Source organism: Catharus ustulatus, chromosome 9 (assembly GCF_009819885.2).
Source record: "Catharus ustulatus isolate bCatUst1 chromosome 9, bCatUst1.pri.v2, whole genome shotgun sequence".
Taxonomy (NCBI): Eukaryota; Metazoa; Chordata; class Aves; order Passeriformes; family Turdidae; genus Catharus; species Catharus ustulatus.
The window spans coordinates 22743516-22767243 of NC_046229.1; the positions used below are offsets into that span (position 1 = coordinate 22743516).

General features: G+C 39.1%; 1 protein-coding gene across 1 annotated transcript; it reads right to left on the reverse strand.

Annotated features, from left to right (window-relative positions):
- Nucleotides 1–821: 821 nt before the first annotated feature.
- Nucleotides 822–23728, reverse strand: SLC25A24 (solute carrier family 25 member 24). Its single transcript, XM_033067704.1, has 10 exons — nt 23415–23728; nt 12914–13040; nt 12342–12429; nt 11807–11918; nt 8664–8822; nt 8173–8325; nt 6979–7086; nt 5190–5357; nt 3986–4136; nt 822–3336 (listed from the first exon to the last, which is right to left on the reverse strand). The coding sequence occupies exons 1-10, from the start codon at nt 23598–23600 to the stop codon at nt 3158–3160; spliced, it is 1431 nt and encodes a 476-aa protein (XP_032923595.1). The 5' UTR covers nt 23601–23728; the 3' UTR covers nt 822–3157.

A 23728-nucleotide genomic window follows, 5' to 3' on the forward strand; every position in this document is an offset into this window, starting at 1 on the left:
ACTATTTCAGATCTCATGTCATTTCTGCAGTGTTTTCTAGTGTTAATGGTACTGAACAGCTGTCACACTCCACATACATTTTGAAGTGAAAACAAATCATCTACCCCTTTTCCTTCTGGGCTCTTCTTACAGAGCACTTGGAGTTAAAGCCTCAAGTCAAACTGAACATCAAATTGTTCACTTAGTCAGAAATCATGCACTGTGCATCTAACTCTTCCATTACTTAAAAGAAAGCTTCTAAGTCTTATGTTAAAAGAACTATATTTGCAGCAGAGACAAGAAAAATTTCCCCTAATTTGTTTACAATTAACATTTGAAGGATTGGTGTGAAAAACTCAAAAGGAGTTGTCAAAGCTGGCTGCTAACAAGCTGTTAGTAGCATAGCCATGCTACACATGCAGAGTAAATTAAGTCAATTACCTTGAAAAGATTTTATATTGATCCTTTGACTAACAAGTAAGATTAGCAACAAAGCAAGATCAGCAGTAATACAAGCATGTTGGTCCCTGATTATTAAGAGTTCTGTCACACAACGTACACAGGAGCATATTATTGGCTAATATTGTTCAATGAACAAGCAAGAATATTAAACATGTGGTCTTCCATTAAGCAATGAGACAGTTTTAAACAGGATGACAATTGACTTACCTCAAACTGTTTTCAAGTACCAGTGTAATAGCAAGTCATACTCTAGTCTGAAACCTATTTTTAGATCAATTGCCTTCAATTTTTTACATTGAGTATTATGCATATAATGCAATAAGGAAGTGTCATCTATCAGATCTTGAAAAAAAAAAACCACTCAGCACACTCCAGCCAAATAAGGAAACAAAGATTTATTAGAAACTGGTAGTTTTATAGAGCTAGATAGGTAAAAATACATTTAAGAGACAAGAATACACAATTGAACACACTCATCACCAAGGCACATAATAAAAATCAAATCTGAAACAGCTCATGTTTTCAACATTTGAAAGGGTCACAATTTCAATACTCATAATGGCACTTGCAGACTATAAACAAAATGGAACAAGTCTGGAAGACAGAAATGTTAAAGTCATCTTTACATCACACACACAATACATTTGCTCATTGGTCACAGTCAAACAAAATTATCAGCAACTGATATCACAAATCCAAAAGGTACAAAGATATTGGCAAAACCAAGAAAAACTCAGATCAGAAAGGCATTATCCATATAAACGATTTGGACAGAATGACTTTTTTTTTTAAAGTGCAAAGTCCAACATTTCCCTAAAGGGAAGGCCAAAATACAGCTAGAGCTGCCATTTTCTGAAATGTGACAAAAAATTTATAATACAGATTTTATGGAATTGCTATCTATCAGTTTATGGAGAATAAACACCTGCCATGGAAGCACTGAACACAACTTTGCATGTGATTGCTGTTTGAAAAATATGGCCCAAAGCATACAGAGAACAAGGGAGATTCAGGCAGTTATTTTTGCTTGCTTGCTTATTTGTCTGCTTAGAAATAAAAAACAAACAACAAAAAAACCATGCACCCCTCATGCCCGCCAAAAAAAGAAAGAATTAAAAAGAAGACCCTTAATGATCTTGGCAGAATAAAGTTCTTCCTTCAGTAATCCAATTTCAGAAAGTGGTCTAAGAGAGTTGCTTTTAGAAGGTCAAGGTAAGTATAATCTCGAATTTACTAAGATTAAGACATCACACATTACAGAAAGCAGAAAAAGCCTAACAACTTAGTCTGGTAATAATTGTTAATCTATTTCAGTGTTCAAGCCTGAAGGCAACTGTGTGCCCCTCCACACACACACATAAAAAAAAAAAAAAAAAAAAAGGAAGTAACTTTGGAAGCTTTGGAAGGACTTGTACATGCATGGAAATACCTAATTTTTTGCATTGAGGAAGGGCTGCTTTGTTTTTTGAGGAGGAACTGTTTCTCAAGCACTAACAGTGTGCATGCTTTGCATGCTACATTAACATCAATCTGATGGGCACCTGAGGTCAGCACTACCACTTGGTCACCGGGACAAAACACTTCAGTATTTTATTTTCCCAATTTCACACCCACAGCTACCGTGCACAGAAGACTGATCGCACATGACAACACTGTAAGAATCCTTTATTACATAATGCAGTTCTCTACTGGCTCAAAGCACATAGTGGATGTAGCCCTCTGAATAAGGGAAAGAATGGAGAGTCCAAAATGAGAAGCATTCCTGTTCCCAAGGCAGCTATGAGCAGCTCTGCCATTGGCTGTACTGCAATTACTACCAGCTTCATGCTGGATCCTCCATCCTACTTTTAAATAGCAACTTGCACTTGTATGGAGTGGATCCAATATCCAACCTTTCTCTGTTCTTTTATTATTATGATCCTAGAAAACACGCAGCTGTAACCCAAATTTTGCCACGGTTAATGGTGCAGGCATTTACAAGTGCAATGAAAAGCAGTTGCAGTGAAGCAAGTTATCAAAATTGCTGATTGTATTACAAAAATACCGTGTAAATCCATTTGAGGTATTCCAATACTGCAGAACAGCAGTTTGTCAGGCTCTTTAAAAAATGAAAAATAAAAAAGGTTTGCCTGAAGACAAAGGTGATGGGCTACATTTTAATGTGTTATTCCATCATTGTGTGTATCCAAGATCCTATTTCTTATGAACTTAACATTCAGTCTTCAAAAATAACAAAAGTGCTCACTTCTAGGCATGCAAAATGTCGCCTGTGAATTGCTTGAGTATAGGCAGCGTGACAAAACAAGAAGTCACTTTCATATATTCAGTATAAAGGCAGTATAAACTTCTCCTACCTTTGGTTTGATCCAAGACAAATACACATTTAGAAAGGATCAATTTTAAAAACCCCAATGAGTAAAACATGCATGATTTCTTAAAAATAAAAACATACTGCTGATTTAAAAGCAGCTTCTTGATTTTCTGATTTTTGATTTTTTTTTCATCTCAGTGACATTTTTAAAGTGCAATATATGTATCTGTTTAAAAATGGTGAACTAAAATTTAAGAAAGTTTCTTCCCACTTAAGGGCAAATGTGGAAGCTGCAGCATCTCTCTATAAAGATCTGTCTCTAATTGTGAGAGCAGATTACTTGAGAAAACATTATCATTCTGGTGTCTCCAACAGCATTAGAAGCCTCTCCTTTTTTCCTTCATTTCATGCTATTCCCAAATTCTGTTTCATTTTTTCATATACAACATAGCTGATGCTGACAGCTGGAAGCACTTTCATAAAATTAGGGGCTATGCCCCTATAAAGTCCTCGGAGTCCCTCTGTAGCAACAATTCTTTTAAACAGGCCAACCATGTTTAGCTGTGGAGCTCCTTCCACTGAGGCTAGAACAAAAAGATAATTGTTATAAAACAGTTCTAGTAATATTATAAATCTTGAGCAAGTACCAAACACCTGGATTGTGATCCTACTATCTCGGTCCACTGAAAAGAGATCTTTTAATCCCAGACTTTTGGGAGATATCCATGTGTTTAAACCCCAGGGGAAAGCATTATCCACCTGTGTTCCTTTGGAAATCTAGGCTCCCATCCTTAAGCCTGTGCAGAAATCTATCAAACAAAAATCTCAAATATGAAAATATCCTTATGAAATATCTTACAGAGTAAACGCTGCTGTCTACCCTCACAGGACAATTCAAGCCCTATCATTACATCTCTAAAATTTGGAAAGCATTGTAAAGTTTAGAAAAGTGCTTCCAGACTATGAGAGGAGCTGTGTCTGGTAGTCTTATATGGAACGTGGCTCTCAGAACATACAAAGCACCAATGCTTGAAATGATACTTTTTAAATTGAGTATGAACAACGTGTTGGGGGGTAAGAGGGAGAAGGCACCAAGGTAAGGAAGAACTTTCCAGATACTTCCTTGGTTTTTCCAAGTTTATTTTTTTCATTCTACATCTCTGCTAGGGCTATCCCACATGACACAATTTCCATGTGACCACACAGAAGCATTTTCAGTACAAGAGAACTCACCTTGAGCCTGCATGCGTGTTCTGACGAGAGCGAGCGGGTAACTGGCGAGCTGCCCACATGTGCTGGAAATGGTGCCACACCCCAAGAGCACAAACACACCTGGGTTCGCAGAGCTCGATGCATAGTGTTCTAGCCATGTACTCTTTAAGAGCTGCCAAGTTACAAAATTAAACAGTAAGACAAGAGATCTGCATTCCAAAAGGTAAACAAATGCTTCTTTATTCATAACAAATCCTAAGGGTCTCAGTCCTGAAAAGTACCAATTTTACTGGCCACTCCTACATGCTTGAGATGCACAGGTAAACAGCTGGGCACTCAGGGAAAGACTTGAACCACACTGCAGGAGTTAGCACCTAGAACAGAAATCCTTTAAAGATCCAGCAGCAGGGAAGTGCCTGTGCATCTGCAATACTCTGGGGAGAGGAGGAGGGAAACCACTCAGCACCCCATAGGGTGCAACAAAAGCTCACACAGCTGTGCACATCATCCCTTATGGAAACAAGGATGCAAACTGTAGAAAAAAATTCTATACAGCTTTGAAAATATTTGTTCAAGCAGTTCTGGTATGCAGTGTCAAAAAAAGATTTGTCTAGACTAGAAAAAAATTAGTCTGTGCATCTGAGTTATTTAACACACTTTGAAGCAACATATATTATCTAAGGTAGATAAAAGACTCAGCATTGCTGGTAGGTGAAATAGGTGCCAGTTTCTATGGAAAGGAAAGACAGTAGTACTTCAAGCTGCTCAGAAAAGCTCTGTCAGCCAGAAAGAATTCTGATGACATGCACAGACATACAAGGAATTCAGGTTAATATAATCCACTCATAAACCTCACAACTGGCAAAAGAATGTATAAACTATCATAATATGAATATCCTTTTAAAGGCACATATTTCCTATAAAATGGGTATGTTCCAATTTAACACGGTTAGGTCACTATGAAAGCTTGTAGTACTGCCAAGGTCTGTATAATCCTCTCATAGCACATTTCCTGCTTGGTAATCTTGCAAGGAAGAGCCCATCTACCCAGACTCTCCTCAAGAGGGGCAAACAGAAACACTGAGGTCAACATTAGTGGAAAGTTCATTTGTCTTTAAAATTGGACCAGCTGCAATAGCACAATAATACAAACATTCTAAAAAATATTTATGTTTTTTGTAAATTAATTAACAACAGTTACATGCATTCAATGATCTAAACTCACCTCATAAACAGCAAGGTCAATGCCAGCATAAGGAATTATACCCAGAATATTAGGAATATAGCCTTTGTAGAAGGCCTTTGGGCCTTCTCTTTTTAAAATCTTCTTAGCACAGTCGAACATCCCAGAATATTGCCCTGTTTTACCCACAGCCAATCTGGTCTTTAAAACCTAAAAGGAAAAAAAATAGCAGTCTTAATCACACACCTATTTATTAACTATTTTAGATACACAGTATATCTCTGCTTATTCAGTTCTCTAGAACTGCTTTGCACTTTGGTGCTGCAAATCTCCTTTGACTAGTGGTAAGGACTTGTTAGCAGCAGGCTTCTTCAAGTTCTGACTTTAGTGCAGAAAACCACACATTACTGGCTTACAAATTCCTAGCCTTTTAAAATTGCAATTTAGCTTTATTTTCTTGATTAAAACAGGCAGTTTACTTGATCAACTTGAAGGCAACAGTGTAGGCAATATTCAATGGAAGTATTGGCTAAGGTTCAAGTAAGAGTACTAACATGCTAGCAGATGCTACTTCTGGTCAGGGAACACTAAAGCATATTAAGAAAATAGTATTTCAAAAATTATGACACTTAAAGAGGTAGTTGAACATAAGGACTGTGTCTCACTACTGAAACCCAGCACCTGATTAATAATGCAAGTAAGTCTGTACTGCATCCTAGGACAAAGAAATTAATATCAGCATCCAAAAGAAACCACAGAGGAAGTTTCCTGAGCAACAATTTGGTCTTTAAAGCCTCACAAGACTGATCTTCCTCAAGAATCTCCTGGGACACTTGGTTTTTCTCTCTCATGTAGGAACATCCTAAAATCACTTCTAGGACAGTACCATATCTTTGTGAGGAAGACCAGAAGATATTTTAGAACAATTCCCTTGTCTCCACTGATCAGTGTAATCCAGACAATCTACATCATGTTTCAGTTCTTTCCTAACTTAACCCATCTGTCTACTCAGGTCAGCTGGGATTCACCCCCTGGAAGGGGTAAAAGATCACAGCAAGGATGCTCTTTAAAGAGCTCATTATCACTTCAGCAATGAAAACAGTTCAATTCCTATTGAAATCCCCACCCATGAAAAAGCTACTTAGGTTACCTTTGTCATTACTACTAGACTTGATGTTGGTATTGGTTTAGTCCCAGCCCCAACATCTGTTCTGTACAAGTGATAAACCTTTTGGGGAACCAGCAGTAAAGAAAATACATCCTGTTTCTGTGAAATGGTGTGCAACAGTTACACTGGAGTAGTTAATATATTAACACTAGTTAAATCCAGTATGTAGTACCATCTACAGGTATGTCCTAAAGGGGAAAGAGCAGCCAATCCACCCAGCCTGAGCTGTAGCTGTTCCATCCTTCCCTACACTGCTCTCCTTATCAGACACAGCTTTCCATCACAACACAACAGAAGTGAACAGACAACAGCATTCCTTGCTTACATGCAGCAGGAAAAGGATTTATACCCAGTTTACAAAAGGCTTGAATACATACTGAATTTCACATGTTCTTGGGTGATCCTTTTTCTTGCACTAGGTTTTATTTAAATATTGTTTTTAAAAATATTATACAGCAATATAAAAAAATTACAAGAATCAGTTAGAACACAGTACATTCTAAAATGCCTAGCACTGGAAGTCTGAAAGGAAGTACAAAGTAAAAATAACTTAGAATAACAGACTAGAGAGGAATTTTTACAATATTTTCAGGACCAAAATGGGGTTTACTCAGGAAAAAGACCAAACACTTTGCAGGTTCCAATGGAAGCAGATTCTCTTACCTCCATGGGATAAATAGAAGTTTGTGCTGTTGCTCCAGCCAAAGAACCAGATACAAATCTTTCAACAGTGCCTAACTTTCCATCATCCTGAGTGAGTATCTTCTTGTACTGTATAGTTAAAACACAAATAAACACACATGATCTTTAGGAGTGGCAAGAGTTATTATAAAACACAAGAGTGTAATAAACAATGTCTTTTCAAGCTGTTCTTAGTTTTTCATGCATTTACAGTTACATTTGCTAACCCAAAAAGATTCTCCAGAACACAATAAACATTCCAGTCTCCAAGAATTCTTAGATTAAATACCTCAGCCACCCACAGTACCATCAGGTGTTTTACCAACACCAGGGTACCTGCACTAAGAACTCCAAAAAACAAAGAGGAACCAAATTCCCTTGCAAATCCAGTTACCCAATCAAAGAATGAAAGATCAACTACCAATTTCACAGAAGCCCTTTGAGCACTGTACATATTGTGTCATTCCACGAGTAAAGAATAATGTGCCCAAGATTACTCTGTGGCACCAAAATCTGCTGTTCAGTCTTGCAACATCCCCAAGTTTATTGGATATTTTGTTGTTTTTATCTCCTCCTTGTACAGAGATGTGCAATATGCTCATTTGGTCTTATTTGAGGCACTAGCAAGCCCCACAGAACAAAAATAAAGCTCATTTAAATACACCAGAATGGGAGTTCATTTTCCAAAGGAGGATTAGGCCTTAACATGATGCTTAAAGCTGATTCAGAGGTAAATATAACTCTGAAATCCAGGATGAGGGCATCATACATAGCATACACACATTAGCACTGTGATAGTTGACTTTAAATGGACCCCTGTAGTTCAGCTAGCATGATGTGCAAAGTTTTTGCCTGTCACTTTGCAGCAACAATCTAGATATTAATGCAGTACTCCACACAAAGCCATGCAGAATCAGAGACTGTTTAAAACATGCAACAGATATCAATTATTTGCACTGCTTATAATACAACAGTAAAATCTGCCTAATAGAAAGTATTTTATGGACTATTTTAAATCTGAAAATCACTCAAATTACTATGAGAAAATCCCCAACCACAACAACAAGGACATATAATAGGACAGCAAGCCCTATAAAATACAACAGTGCCAATAATGAACAGTGAGAGTGATATAGGAATTCATTTAGCATTATTTTCATTCTTGATTTATCCTACCTGTTCATAAGCCCAGAACTTAATAGCTGTTTCAGGAGCTATTTTCACAACATTTACACCATTCCCCCTCCAAAGGGATCGGACACCACCTTCTTTCAACATTTGCTTAAAACCACTGGCTATATTCATTTTGTTTGACTTTGAACCATGAACCTAAAAAAAAAAAAAAAAAACACCAAAGTCACAGTAGAGAACACTGCTCTGATTAATTATAAAACTCATCAGTATTAAATTGATTAAATACATCAACTAGTGAAACCATATGCATGCTTGAAAAAAATCTAAGTAGCACTAGTACCGTAACATTTTGCTTACATTTTTTTCCCACATCTAAAATACCATTTTTATGGACAAAAAAATGGAAATCGTCAAACCATAGCCAGACCTCTGCAATTTAAACACCGACCTTGGCTCCCATTTTGTTTCCCAACAGATCACTAAAAACTGAAGTGAGACACTGGAATCAACAAATTCTTGAACATTGCACCTACCTGCATCATGACTTTAAGGCGATCTAAGGGTGCTGTACCTGTTCGAGAGACAGCACCAGCCACTCCTCCTGCCAACAGCTGCTTCCACCACTGCCCAGTCTTCTTCTCTTCTTCTGTGAACTCATCTGGAACAGTCAAACTATCTCCTATATCCAGTACCTTTAAGAATCCAAAGCAAAGATGTGCAAATAACTATCTCATTCCATCATTTCAGTTTTATCCACAGTTCCAAATTAACATACTACCTAAGAATGTGCAAATAAAGTGCTAGTTACCAATATCTCTAATTTACATTCTGTAATCAACTTGCTATGTATTGCTATTCAATGAAAAGCAGCTTAAGTGACTTCTACATAGACATTGAGCAGTAACACCACAGACCCACCATTTCAAAGACTGCACCATCATCGTTAAAAATTACGACAAATTTCCTCCTTGAGTATGGCCCAAGCAAAGACATTCTGTCATGATCAGCAGTCCTTTAAAGTCAGCACTAAAGCTCAAATGCTTATATGTTGCAGCTAACCTTTCACCAGACAGTCTTCTGGGATTAGTTTGGTAATCTCCTAAGGTTGCTAACAAGAGATTTCTCTCACGGTAATTTATTCACACATGTGGGACGTCTCCTTCCCCCACATTGCCCAACATTTTAAAGCAGGGTTTTAACAGCTGATATATCAGAATAATCTATTTCTGGGAACTGCTGTGTATTATCCTGCAAAATGAAAAGTTTGACAAATACCTTATAGATTTTCTTATCATCAGTTATACTCAAACACACATTTAATTACATTTTTTAGCTATAAAAGTTTGAAATTTCACTAAGGGGGGCATGTTTGTATTGCCGTTGGATTTGATCAAAGAACAACATTAATATAGGTTTTAATGATAAAACTAAGACATAACACTATGAAATCTCACGTCACATTTGCTCTTAAGTGTAACCTATAATCATGATACATGAGAAAAAGTACACTGTAGATAATACAAATTGGCTATTACACATAAATCAAATGTATAAAAAACAAAAATGTACTGACAAGATAAGTACTGACCAGAAAGTGTGTTAACTGATAAACTTTTGAGTAACCATTGATTTTAATTGTAGACATTATATCTATAATTTATGCTATATTCTCTGTCTGTTAGTAGACAGAATACTGTCCTGATCATTTGGGACAAAAATTGCAGAATGCATAGTGCCAATACAGCCACTGGACAAAACGGATAAGCACCAGCTATTCCGGATATTGAACACAGAACAGATTAATTGGAAAATTCTTTCATCTTTCCCACGTTTGAGGTTTCAAAATAAGGTATCATTAACTACATGGAAACATCAAAAGATCAGCCAAAACTCTCAAAACATAAATTCAGTACATATCTACCAGGGTTTAAACCTTGTGTGTACTGAGACCTAAACACAACTAAGGGAAAAAAAAGATAAATTTGAGGATGTTTGTAACAGAAAGGTCATATAATAATTCCATGCCATTGTAGCTATCTGCTTGGACTAGTCTGATAGCAATTATATAATAAAAACAGAATTGTAAGAGCTGTCTGTTAATGCCAGCCAGGCTGGGAGGTCTCACATCTGCTGTTATCTCAAAGACCAGCTGTGTTGCTGGATTTTGCCTGCTGTGATAACTGGGTCATCAGCTGACTGCAACACTAAGACCACAAGAGACTCCCTCACTTGTTTCTTGGGGGTAACTGACATTCCATAATAAAAAAAAAAGAAAAATAAAGATCTTATGTTGAATAATAGTAAGGAGCATTTTTTTTAAAGCAAAGGCTTTTTCCACTAAGTAAGCTGGGAGCAGGACTATTTGATCTCACAGTAGTGCTTCAAGTGCTTTCTTCAGCAAACAGGGAGCTAAGTCCCTTTTGGCAAGCATTCCTGAACTGAGGTTGTACAGTGTCAAACACTCAAAGCTCTCAGATCTCATAAAGTGTTTTTTATTGTGGAAATGCTGACTAATCCCTGGAGATATAAATGGTCTCACTATATTCAAAGGCATCTAACCTTATTTTATTTCCTCCAATAATCTACTGGAAGGAGATTTAGCGAATAGGATTGCTGTTGCTTTACTTACTTTATTACTGTCCTTAAAAATCAGTCACTGAGGTGTCAACAGGTCTATTCAATAAAAAGTTTAAAAATTTCTCTGCACAGTGGATAACCTATAGCTGTAGATTCTGTACGCTTAAATTAAATTCTATGGCACGAAAGAGCACGATGTACACAGAAAATCACCAGTAAAGACACCAGTGATTTTATGATAATTATAATAATACTATATAACTGCAAATACTAACTTCAACCCAAGAAACAGTTAAAATGTCTATATAAGTTGTTTTAACAAATCAAATTGTACTGTAATGTGCAAAGATTTCATATTGTGGTTATTATTTTGTATGAAATATCTCCAAAAGATGAGGGAAATGGATTTGTAGAGAGTTTTTAGGTTTTGGTAGAAGGTTTATATAATATGTATTTATATGTAAATTTGGAGATAAGAAATGTTGATTTAGAAATGTTATGGAGTAGGATATATACTGTTGAGAGAGAAATGGAGATAGAAAAAAGTTTTAAATTATGGTTTTGTAAATAAGATTAGATATTTTTGAGAAATAGAATTATGAAAAATGCATTGTAATAGAACCCATGAGGGGTGATTTTGGATGGTTGGCTTTAAGGCATTTTACAGCATGATGTGACAAAAGCTGATAGGCCAAAAAACACTTATGTATTGTAATTAGGAAATAGTTGGCTTCTGATTGTGATGGCATGAACTCTAACATCTGTATGGTCTCACCCTTCATATGAGACTGAAAATGGAATAAAAGTTTTTTAAAATGCCTCTCAGTTGCCCCATCTCTGGGTCAGAAAAGGGCAAAACCCAACACCAAAGAGAAAAAGATTCTGTCTTAAGAATTACTGATAATTATTTGCAAAGTTTAGATTCAGAAGGAACTCATCTGATACAATCCTGCTTGTAAATGGGAGAACACGAAGTGAAAAGGAAAACCAAATACAGATATGCTTGAAATATAACATGTGAAGCTGTTCCACTCAATATCACAAAGTAACACAGCAGAGATTAGGAGCTGCACTAGGTTAAAAGAGAAGTTGAACTTACAGTGGAATGTTTCCAATATCGAATTATTTCTTCAATGTCTGTAGCTGGATTAAACATAAAATGATCTCTCCACTCATTCCAGTCTACTGTCATGGTCCCATCAGCATCAATACTGAAAAGAAATTGAACAAAAACTATATAAGGAAATAGTAATGGTGGGGGTTTCTTCTGGTTTTCTGCTTTTTCTTCTCCCTCCTCCCCACCCCTCTTTTTAACTTGGGTTATCACATCAATAACTGTAAATTCCATATAGTGACTTCAAGGCTGAATCTGCCACGGTCTTTCAATACTATGCTTCTCTTAGCCAAGTGCATCTGACCTATTCCACCTAAAAACATAACACAGAGCTTCTTTCTATCAACAATATCTACAGAGAAATCAAGTATCATTCTCCTCCCAGAACCAGATGCCCCAATAGTAATACCAACACCTTTCAAAGTCATATCCCATTTATCTCCCTTTCTGAAACAGAAAAATATAAAAATTAACAATACAAAGAAAATTAAGTTGCCTCAAAAAAATGATAATTCCTAACCTTTGCAGGATCTTTTCTGCCTGTTTTTCTGAAATGTTTATACCCAATATCTTGAGGGACTGGACAACTTCCGAGGCTTCAATTTTTCCTTGAAACATTAAAATAAAGATGATACACATTTAAAACGTGGATCTTAATAAACTTAGCATCTTGGAGCTCATTGTAACAGCTGAATAATTGCAAAAATGATTTAAAAATCAACTTACCACAGGTGATGTGTTTTGATTGTCTATTACAAGGATGAAGCAAACGGGATGCAAATATACAGTTAGTTAAAAACTGGATTATCTTTAATAGCTAGAAACAGTCAAAAATTTCCTCACAGTTTCTCCAGCTGGGGAACAAGGAGCCCCAGTTGAGTGTACTTGGAGAAAATAGAAAGAATAGAGACTAATATTGATTTTTTTTATTTTTGATTTATAGCAAACTTTAATTATTATCATGTTAAGGCAAAGAAATAAGGAATCCATATTCACAATTTTTTGTTCCAGTTCAGACAAATATAAGTTACACTACTTTTAATGTGGTTTCTTCAAACAATGTTTGAACAAATAAAATAAATCAAGGTATACCATCATTGTTTTTGTCCAGGCTCTTAAATGCCAGTTTCATCTTTTTCTCATGTTCTTTAAGATACTGCATAAACTCTTCAAAATCCAGCTGTCCATCCTGGTTAGTATCCCCAGCTTTAAAAATTTTCTATTGAGAGAAAAATGAATATTTTATTTGTCCAAATTACAGCAGGTCACAAAGCATAATTTTGTTTTCAAAAGTTAACACACTCGATACTTGCATAGGGAGAGAAAACACTTGGCAGTAAATCTATATTTAAGAAAGCATTATTTATTATTCACATAACTTTTCTGTACAGAAAGGTTTCTTAACAGCACTGGCAAGTTATATCTACAAGCATCAAATAATTTGTGGAGGAACAGGTGGGAGAGAGGAGAAAAACCTGAGAGAGAACAAGTTTAAGCCTGTGAGTTTCCTGTACATTAAATTTGTCAGTAAAATGAGCAGAACCTTGACTATCATCTTATCAAGTGGTCTATTAATTACAAATTATAAAGATAAAAAATAAAAATAGCAATTAACTCTTTAAATGCTGACCAAGGAATTACAAAGATCTTGCCCCACTCACACTTCCAGCCCTCTGTGTTTGAGAGAAGCTGGCTTTCTGCTTCCAACTGAAGCCCTGACTACAATTTTAAACAAACCTGTAACAAATACAAACACACTTATCTTCCTTTCTTGTATGTGCTTCCTAGGAACTGTCCTGCAGAAAGAAATAATTCATGTAGAATTAACTATGCATTGAATGCATGGTATGCAATTGCCAGGGCTGCAGGAAACAAGCCTCAAACACAGCCCAGGCAGACCCTTCTCCACCAACACAGGGCCAGACAACTTCAGCATGAAAAAAGTATTTTCATCTCCTCACTAACTGCAGCACCACAGCACTTCAGTTACGTGTGATGCCAAAAATTCTGCCAAGTATCTTCTGTTTAGCAGACTGCCTTGCACAACAGTAATTTCTGAATAAAGTAACCCTCAACAAGATTTGAATGGCTGTTCTAATCTGCAAAATCTGGTTTTAATTTTGTATAATCCTCTTTTATTAGTAAAGGTCCTCAAAAGACCAAAGTCCAACAAGTTCTAGGCTATAAAAACTAAACACAAAGGAAGCAGAAAGTTGGTGTATCTGTTGCAGGTGTCTGAAAAAGACTGAAGACATCTAAATACATTTATGTTGCCTCCTTTATCTTCCCTATCCCTCTACAAAAGGTAACGTACTTAAAAATTTCATCTCAAAAAACCAAAATTTATAAGATTATCAAGGATTTCTCACTGAAATGGAGCAAAATTAAGTGGCACACCACGGTGAAATGAGCAATTATTTACCTCCCACAATACAGCAATTGTGCACAACAAAAATCAACTCAAGACACCACATATTCAGATAACTGATTTGGTATCAGCTTTGAAAAACAGTGGTTTTGTATGGTCATAAGTCTAGCTTGATTGCAATTTCTATTAATAACCTGCCAACACAGGTTATATACTCATCAATTCAGTTTCATGCCTCTGTCAATACAGTTAGAGCTGTTCAGAATTTTCCATTACAAAAAAAAAAGTTAGTTTACATTTATAGATATTTATGGATACAGTCTGACCACAACCTTCTAACAAGAAATTAAGGAAGGCTAGTAAATAATCACCAAAAAAACCCAAACAAGAAACCAACCAAACCCCACCATTAAAAAATCACTCTAGTCTGAAGAGTCCCGCTCTCAAAGACACTGCAATCTCAAACCATCCTTCACTCCACACGTGGCACCTCCTGCTGCAGGGTCCCAGTGCCCTGCTGGGCTCCCAAGATTTCCTGAGAAGAGATGACTTATGTGGCACTTGTAATTGTTACCGTTCCTTACAGCTACCTGAACTACACAAACAAGAAAAGATGGACAAAACTTGAACTAAATTATAATTACAAAATCTCCACTGCTGAGAATGATGTGAGCCAAAGAAAACAGGAATTCCTGGGAAGTTTAGAGAGCTGGTAATTTCTGTGTGTGAAGGGGGGCACCTTTCAGTTCATCTGCCAAAGAAGTGGATTCCATACTGCAACAATGAGAAAAGGGTAAGCACAAACACACTCTCCATTTCCTACTTTTGTTTTGCCAGTTGTTTTCCAGACTTCAAGCCAGTCTCAGTGAAGCAGAACAGCAACGACAGGGAACAAAAATGTATGGAACATGTATTTTTCCCTCAGTACAAATCTAAAAGCCCGTGCAAACAGAAGCCTCTTGATGTCTATGAAATGAACTAATTAGGTGGGTGTTAAAGTTTGAGATTAAAATCAGTAATTTGCAAGTTTGTGGAAGTAACAGGAACACCAAAAGAAGCTTGTCTTCTGCTTAGCAGGCAGAAACTTCCTCCTGGGGCGTTCCAAACTCCATGGGCATAGCCAGCAGGAAGACACCTCCTGGATTCTCTGGGGAACCTGGCACACTAAGTCCTAGGTACAAACTGCCCCTTCACAGCATCAAATAATTCAGGTTGGAAGGAACCTCTGGAGTCCATTGAATTCAACCCCAGCTCAAAGCATGTCTAATTACATCAGGTTGTATGGGACCACATCCAACTGAGTCTTGGACACCTCCAAGGAAGATTTCACAGCCTCCACAAGCAAACCACTCCATCAGTCAGTCATTCCCTACTTCAGTTCAACACTGAATCCAACTCTGCTGTTCTGCATTTAATACACTACCAGATTTTGTATAATTACAGCCACTTGTCACTCTGCCAGTGCCTGGGTCACCAGCTTCTCAGATGGAGGAGAACTGGACTCATTTTAAAATAGGCATGCTTACAATAGAGCAGGAACCAACCAAGGTGCCAGCACTTGCTTACAAGTCCTGGGAAACAATGTTTGGCATGCCTGCCACATAAAACCTGCCATTTCTTGTTACAGCCTTACTGTGGGATCACCTCACCTTTACAAAGGCCCAGATCCAAATGTTCATTTTTCAAGGCACACCATTTCTTTTCTCATTGTCTAAAAACTGTAACCCCAAGCAATAAGGATAATTCACTGGACAAAATGAAATAGGGATCACATAAAGAATTGTTAATTACTGACAGATATATAGGAAGACAGTTTAGATGATGTCATGTGCTTGCAGCCCACAAAGCCAGAAAAAAAAGCGTGACCAGCAACTGAAGGGAGCTTCCATCCCTCTATCTGCCCTCCTGAGACCCCACCTGGAGCACTGTATCCAACTCTGGGGTGCTCAGCACAGGAAAGACACAGAGCTGGTGCAGAGGTGCCTGAGGAGGCCACGAAGATGATCAGAGAGCAGGAACACCTCTCCTGTGAGCAAAGGCTGGAGTTTTTCAGACTGAGGAAGAAAAGGCTCCAGGGAGACCTTATTGCAGCCTGTCGGTACTTAAAGAGGCTTAAAAAAGAGATGGGGACAAACTTTTGAGCAGGGTCTGTAGCAATAGGACAGGGAGTAATAGTTTAAAATATAATGAGTGTCAATTTAGATGACATATAAGGAAGAAGATTTTTAGTATGAGGGTGGTAAAACACTGGCACAGCTTGCCTGGAGCCTGGTAGATGCTCCACCCCTGGGAACATCTGAGGTGAGACTGGGTGGGGTTCTGAGCAGTCTGATACAGCTGAAAATGTCCCTGCTTATTGCAGGGGGATTGGACTACAAGACATTTTAAAAGTCACTACCAATCCAAACAATGCTATGATTCTGTAATCTTTCTTTTTAATGCTACAGGCTTTCACACAGACGGACTACAATGCTCCTGTGCTGACCTATTCAGTCAGGACACTGTCACCTCTGTCTTTTCTCCTCTTTCTTTTTCTTCTTAATTCTACTACTTTTGCTCTTTTTCTGTTCCATATTTTGTTAATACAGCTAATTTCAACGTCCTGCACAACCAGGCAACACCAACACAAGAGGCTACAAGCAGATTGAAACACTGAAGGTATTTTTTAAAAAAATTCCCCATTACATAAATCATGTTGCAGTGTTGAATTCCTACTTTGTCAGAAGACCTCTGTATTTGGTGTGGAAATGTAAGTAAGTCAGCAGGTCTGTTGAAAAAAAGAGAATTACAGACAGGCTTTATATACACATCAAAAACTCCCTACCCTTCTCTGTAAGTGTCCTGATGAATTATTAGACTGCTCTATGCCAAAGTTATGAACTTTAACACATTCATGGCTACAATATAAAGACAAAGAATGCAATACACTAGAAATATCGATGCTTTTATGTAAACTTTTAAATTCACAGTCTAATTTTCACGTTATTTAGTGTCATTTTTTGTATGTGCATAAGCCTTTACATCCTATTTACAAAACTGAACTGTGCACTAAAGGTGGGGCTCCTGAGTACAAAGGATTAACCAATCTATTCATTACATTGGTATTTCAGCTAATTAATATAATGTAAAGAATATTTAAAAGGAAGTGATTCATCAAGAACTTACTGGTTTCCTATCATGCTATCTACAAGACACAAGCACAAAACAGCACTTCCAGATATATCACTGGTGCAAGTAGCAATTATGTGTTCTGCAACCAGAGTTTCAAAGGGCACAGATAAAAATGCTGCGTACAAAGAACTCCAGTACCACAGTAAGAACATCATCGTGCATTTAGACATCCACACATTTCACATTTGCTTTCAAAATCAGAGGCACTACATATAAAACAAATAATGACATTTTTTCCTTTTTTTGCCCCTTTTTCAGTTCTTTCCCTCTAAAGTATTTTTTAGCCACTCACATACCTCTGCAGTCTACAGTTTTAAAATATTCAGCTGTAATATTATTGGATACCAAATTCAGTCACAGCTGAAGTATACACAACACTTCTCCCTTTACTGTACACGTAGCAGACAACAGTCCTTTTCCTATTTATATATACTAAGACTCCACAAATTTATGCAGACTGTGATAACCCCAAAAACACTAGCAAAGATTATTAAAGTCATCCTTGTCAAACTGCATCAGTTGGGAGATAAATCCAGTGTAAAGGGGAAGGGCCTCAGGATGTGTTCACACAGCATCATGGCCCAGTGAGCCCACACAACACACAAACTACACTGACACTTCACCTCCAGAAATCCAACACAACACTGACTAAAACAGGAATTTGCACTGCCTCTAAAGGCCTCCCAACTGGTCCAAATTCAGCATGCATATTGACTCTCTTGCCTCCCAAAGGATACTACCAACACTTGAACAGTATACATATATATATTTAAACCTGTTGCAGACAGGTACAAGGAACCCCCCACTCCAGCAGAGCCGACTTGCACCCCTGACAGCAGCAGATGCTGCTATCAGCTGCAGAGCTTCCCTTTCCTGTTCCCCGTCCTAAGCACCACTCCTCCCTGCAACAGGACAGCCCCAGCAGAGATGATCTCCCTGCCAGCTAACAGAATCTCTAGAAAACGAGACAAAAAAGGACAAGATGCAAGTGTGAATACGCTCTCCCAAAATGCCTCGCAGAGGCTGCTCCTTCAGGACCTGCATAAACTCTCTCAACTCATAGCTATGAATTAAATTTCAAGAATCTGAAACAGCATACATGGAAGATGCAAACTATCCCTTGAACTTTCATTCAGCATTCTTTGCAAGTTACAGTGGTATTTTTGACTTTGAGTATACTTGGTAGGCTGAGTTTTCCCATTAAGCAGGGCCACTCTGCTACGAAGGCATCCTGGCCGTATTCATCTCAAAATTTTAGAGTTTCCCTTGTTTCTTCACCTGGGACACACTGCTGTCACAAGACAGGGATATAGCAAAGCAGTTCAACACAGTGGTTAAGAGATGTCTCAGAGGTGAGGCTTCCCAGATTTGGGAATTCTTGGCATTCTCGTATTTTGCAGCAAAAGGAGGATGAATTAATCATTCACTGTACCCTGTCATTGCTCAGGGAAAAAAGCTCTATCGAGTTAGTATTAAAAAATAATTCATTTTATCTCCTTGAATGTGTAAAGTGTTATGAAAACAAACTTCAGGTTCATCTTGCTCATTCATATGGAGATTTGGAGACTACAGCACGTATCAGCTAAAGCTTCTGAAGCTGTACACACAGAAATGAAATGATGATTTGTTTGCTTACAATGAAAACAAAGTAAATTTAATACATTCAATTTCAAAGTTACAAATTGAATACATTACTGAAGATATTTGTGGAATTTCACAATTAAGTCCCCATAACCAGTTATGACCTGAAAAGAGAAGTTTAAAGGAACTAAATGGTTCCAGTTTTCTACAATCACATGACATCTGTTTTGATAAAAATTGAATATGCCAGGCTACCCTAAATCTATAATACCACGTTTTGGGCAAACTCTTAAGGTGAGAAAAAGCTTCAATGCACATAAAGAACGACACAGAGACAGGGAAGTGCTGAAGCTTTTAAGACTGTGTATCCGCATACCGGGTATGATAAATTCTAAGAGTAGATACAGTGTTATATAAGATGCCCATGTATCTTCCTCCGAGTTGCCAAAGTAATAACTGTTTCCAGCCAAGCTACAACACGATGGAGGCTTCGGTTACCTCGGTCTACAACCCTTCTAATTTTGCCACATAGGGGAAGTTACCAAAATCAAAGTAAGTGTAAAAATCTTCATAAAGCAGTGGAGAAATATTTAAGGACATACTTAGCTCAGTCACTAAACAAGTGTGTGCTTTCTGGACTAAGAGCTGCTATGGCAAGTGCAAGCTCTGAAGCACTATCTAGCTGCAGGTTTTAGAGGCCAGAGAAAAGCACAGAAGGAAACAAAACACACCTGGGCCATTCTTGCTCATGCTGAGACAGCAGTGAAACACAGCACAGGGGCCTGCCTCACTTGGCAGAATTCTGAATCTCCTGTGCTTTAAATGCAGAACATATCTCAAGTGTTCTGAGTATCTTTAGACTTGATTGGACTCAAATTTTAGGAAAGGGTCAATGACTGTAAACAGACAATAGTCTGACTATGCAAATTTAGTCTCATTAGGCCCTGTCTCCACCACACAGAGGTGTGTCTTCATGCTGTTCTTTATCCAAAAAAGCAGCTCTAATGTAGCCAAACGCTTATATCAAAATGTTACAAGAGTTAGACCAAATAAGATCATTAGACAGGTTCCAGAATGTAGTTATTAATTTCAGTAACATCTTCGTAGTCCTAGCTCCAGAACTCAATGTATAAATAGCACCTGAATTTGAATACTTGGCTGTTCCTATTCCAAACTGAAGCTTGAAACATGGGGTTCACCTCCTACAGATTTACTGTAGGACTGATTGGAGCAGAAGGGAAGGATGAACAAAAATAGTGCTTCATCCAACCACTCACACCATTTATGGTGCTCCCGCCCACGAGACTCACGGCATTCTGAAGACATAGCATGAGATCACTTGTGATCTGATCCCAGTATCTATTTAGTGTCCCTGCTTATCAAAGTCACTGTACAATAGCTGTTAATATTGCTTGTAGAGCAATTTGATAGTTATCACACTGAACTCCTCTTTCATAGACGTTGAGACATTATGTCGCGAATCTCCTGCAAAGCTTTGCAAATAACCCATTCCTGGCAGATAATCGCTACAATATAAAGCAGGAGTCACCCTGGCAGCCTCCAGATTTTCCAGTCATTTACTTTTGTCTGTCAGATACTGCCACAAGGCAGGTCGAGCAGAACACAGTCAGGAGGTTCTGTCAGGTTGAGCTATGATGTCTTGCTGTGGGGGAAAAATGATTCTTCCTTAGAGAGAGATGCAAGCTACCTCCAAAGCTTACCACATAGGTTCACAGATGATGGAAGGTGCATACCAGCAGTCTATTACTCAAATGGATAGTAGCTCTTCTCTTTTAAAACATGCATATTCCTTCTAGAGAGGAACTGCACTTGAAAGAGCAAAGCAGCACAAACACTGTACTGTGAAGGTGGTACAACTTTGGATCAACCAACTGGCTTAGCAGTAAAATCCAGGAACACTCAAACAGTCCCTTTTCCACAGGTTAGCCAGAAAGCAGCTCAGAAGAACAGCCAACATCCCCAGGTATATGGATTTCACCCTATGTATTGGAAGCCAGCCTTGCAAGAGATTTTTGGAAACCTAACACGGACCAGCATCAACATAATGAGGTTTGAGTCTCTGATGCACCCATGAAGCACCAAAGCTGACTCTGCTCTAGGATATCCCAAGCTCTGCCTGTGCCATGGTGCCACTATGCTGGCAGGGCTGAGCAGATATTATTCAGTAGATAACACTTTGCCCCATCGTGTAATATTTTCATGTCTCAATTTCTTACTCATTAGTTATCAGTAATTATAAGACAACTTCTGCCTCTCGAAATATGATGATTCAATATCTGACTTTATTAATAAAACACCTTTTTTCCAATTCAACATCAACATCACTTTAGAGCCTGAAGTGGGAGAAGGCAGCTTTGAGCTGCAAGAAAGTACAGGAAGCAGATTAGCCACATAAAGGCAGGAAAGAAGCAGAAGGCAAGACTTACTGAGGCTCTCATATTACAAGAAGTCTAGTTATTAACAGGTACAAAGCATTGCTCTAACTTCTAGTTGCAGCTGTGCCCACCATAGTTCAAACAGCGAGCACACAGAAGTTTCCCTGCACTCCAACAATTCCTCCACCCCTCCCAAATGAGAAGATGACTCATATTGTTTACTCTCTGTGTGACTTTGACAATTAAGGCAGCAGTTCCTACTCTCTGTTACATTCAGGTATATCTATCTATTTCATGGGTATCCCTTTCAGTTTATCCTGAAGCAACTGAGAATAATCTGACACCTACCCAGATGTGCACCATTAATGAAGATCACTGATTTTGAGAAAGAACTTGGAACTTCAATTCTAAGTTGCTCAAATCTTCAGCAGCACGCCAGGGCTTTCAGGGAATTATGTGGGAAGACCACCTTTGTTAAACACCAGAAAATTAGCAGATCACCTGTTTCCCCATTGTTCAATATAAGTAAAACCCCAAAATTGCTACAGTCAAACTGGTACAACAGGTTTACAACAACGTGTGTATAATGTGTGACTGAAGTTCATAGCTAGCGTGCTCTGAACACTGACAACTCTCATGGATAACCAGAAAGGCCAATCTGTCCCTCCTTTAATTAGAAAAAACCTAAGAACACCAAATGTGCCTATTGTAAAGATGTTTTTGACCAGCAGTAATACTGAAGTGAAAGTGTGCTTTCATTTACACTCTTGCATAAACACCATTCAACTCAAGAGGCCGCCTGGATACTTTTAATATAGGAAACAGAGAATTAAATATAACAGAAGGAGGCAAAACAGAGACCAAATGAGACCACAGGAAAAAACTGTCACACAATCAGCATAAGGTCGCTGAATTATTGACCCAACAAATATTTTAACAATGGAGTCGAAATTTAAGTTCCTTATCCAGCAACTCTTTCAGAAAGTATGCAACAGTTGGTAGAGGCAGGGCAGTGGAATGCAATGGAATCATTCTTTAAACTGAAACAAGCAGAATTGCTACAATAGCAGCTCCCCCCACACCTGCTCAGCCTAAATGAACCTGTGTGTGTGTGTCTTGTCAGAGCAGTCTTGCCTTACCACACAAACACTTGTGCCTACAGAACTGCACATTAAATGATTTTATATGCTGATCCCTGCGGATTACTGGAAATAATTAGGAAAGAGAAGTTTCTCTACCAGGTTACAGGTCAGACCTGCTAATGTAAGTCAGTATCACACTGGAACGCTTGATTACTTCAGTTTTACTGACTTCTGAGGTCACAACATTGATACAAGGGACAAAGGAATGTTATAGCCCAACTGAGCACTGCAGAAGCCACACCACAAGGAGTTTCAGCACTGCCGGTTTCCTGGTTTGATGGCCACTGCTACAAGTGCGCATTTTCTAATAAAGAGCCTCGGTATCTGACAACAGTCCATGCCAAGAAGAACTTCCATATCTATGTGTTCAGCTTAAATAACTAGTTCTGAAATTGCAACCTAGGGCTATGCAGGTTTATAGTACCTGCTGCCCAAAGCAAACCCTAATTTACTCCGATCTAGATTATGCATGGGTGGAGTGGCGGAAAAAAGCTGTAAATTACTATCCTTTATCATTCTGGAAGACAAATGCGCTATCGAGTAACACTCATCAAGGAGTCAAAGGACATCAAAAGTCCACCCATGATGAGTAAAGCTGCATGGGAGAGGAGCCGTGTGCTGTCGGGACCCTTCGCCTACAACGCGGGCGTGCCTGCACGACGCGGCCCCTGGCGCTGGAACAGCGGCCCGGGCAAGGGAAACGCCAGGCCCGAGGCCGCCCCCACCCAGGAGCGGCCCCAAGAGCCGGACGCGGCTCCGGGGGGCGCAGCAGCCGCGCCCGTCCCCGGGGCTGAGCGGCAGCGCCGGCCTCGCCCTCCCCTGTCCTGCCCTCCCTTCCCCTGCCTTCCCCTGCCCTGCCCTGCCTTCCCCTGCCCTGCCCAGGGCCGCGGGGCGCCGGCAGAACCCGCTCGGCAGCGCCTGCGGGCCGCGCTTACCTCCTCCGCTTCCTTCCCCAGAGGGATGCCCATGGCCCGGAGGCCCGTCTGGAGCTCGGCAATGTCCACCCTGCCGTCTTCGTTGAGGTCCAGCTTTCGGAAGAGGTTGGCGTAGCGGGAGTCGCCATCCCTGTTCCCGTCGCAGGCGGCCGCGGGCAGCAGGAAGCCTCGCAGGAGCTGGAACATGTCGGGGCCGTGCAGGCAGTACGGACGGACAGTGTCCCTCTGTCCCGCCAGCTGGGCGCGGACAGACACCGCCCGTGATGCTGCCGGGGGAGGGAAGAGCCCGCCCGGCGGAGGGAGGGCAGCAGGGA

Coding starts and splice junctions, on each gene's coding strand:
- SLC25A24 (XM_033067704.1), bottom strand. CDS start 23,600: ATGTTCCAGCTCCTGCGAGGCTTCCTGCTGCCCGCGGCCGCCTGCGAC. Junction 11,919..12,341: donor GCAGAAAAGATCCTGCAAAG/GTTAGGAATTAT, acceptor ATTTCTTTTCAG/TATTGATGCTGATGGGACCA. Junction 5,358..6,978: donor CTTCTATTTATCCCATGGAG/GTAAGAGAATCT, acceptor TTTTCCTTTTAG/GTTTTAAAGACCAGATTGGC.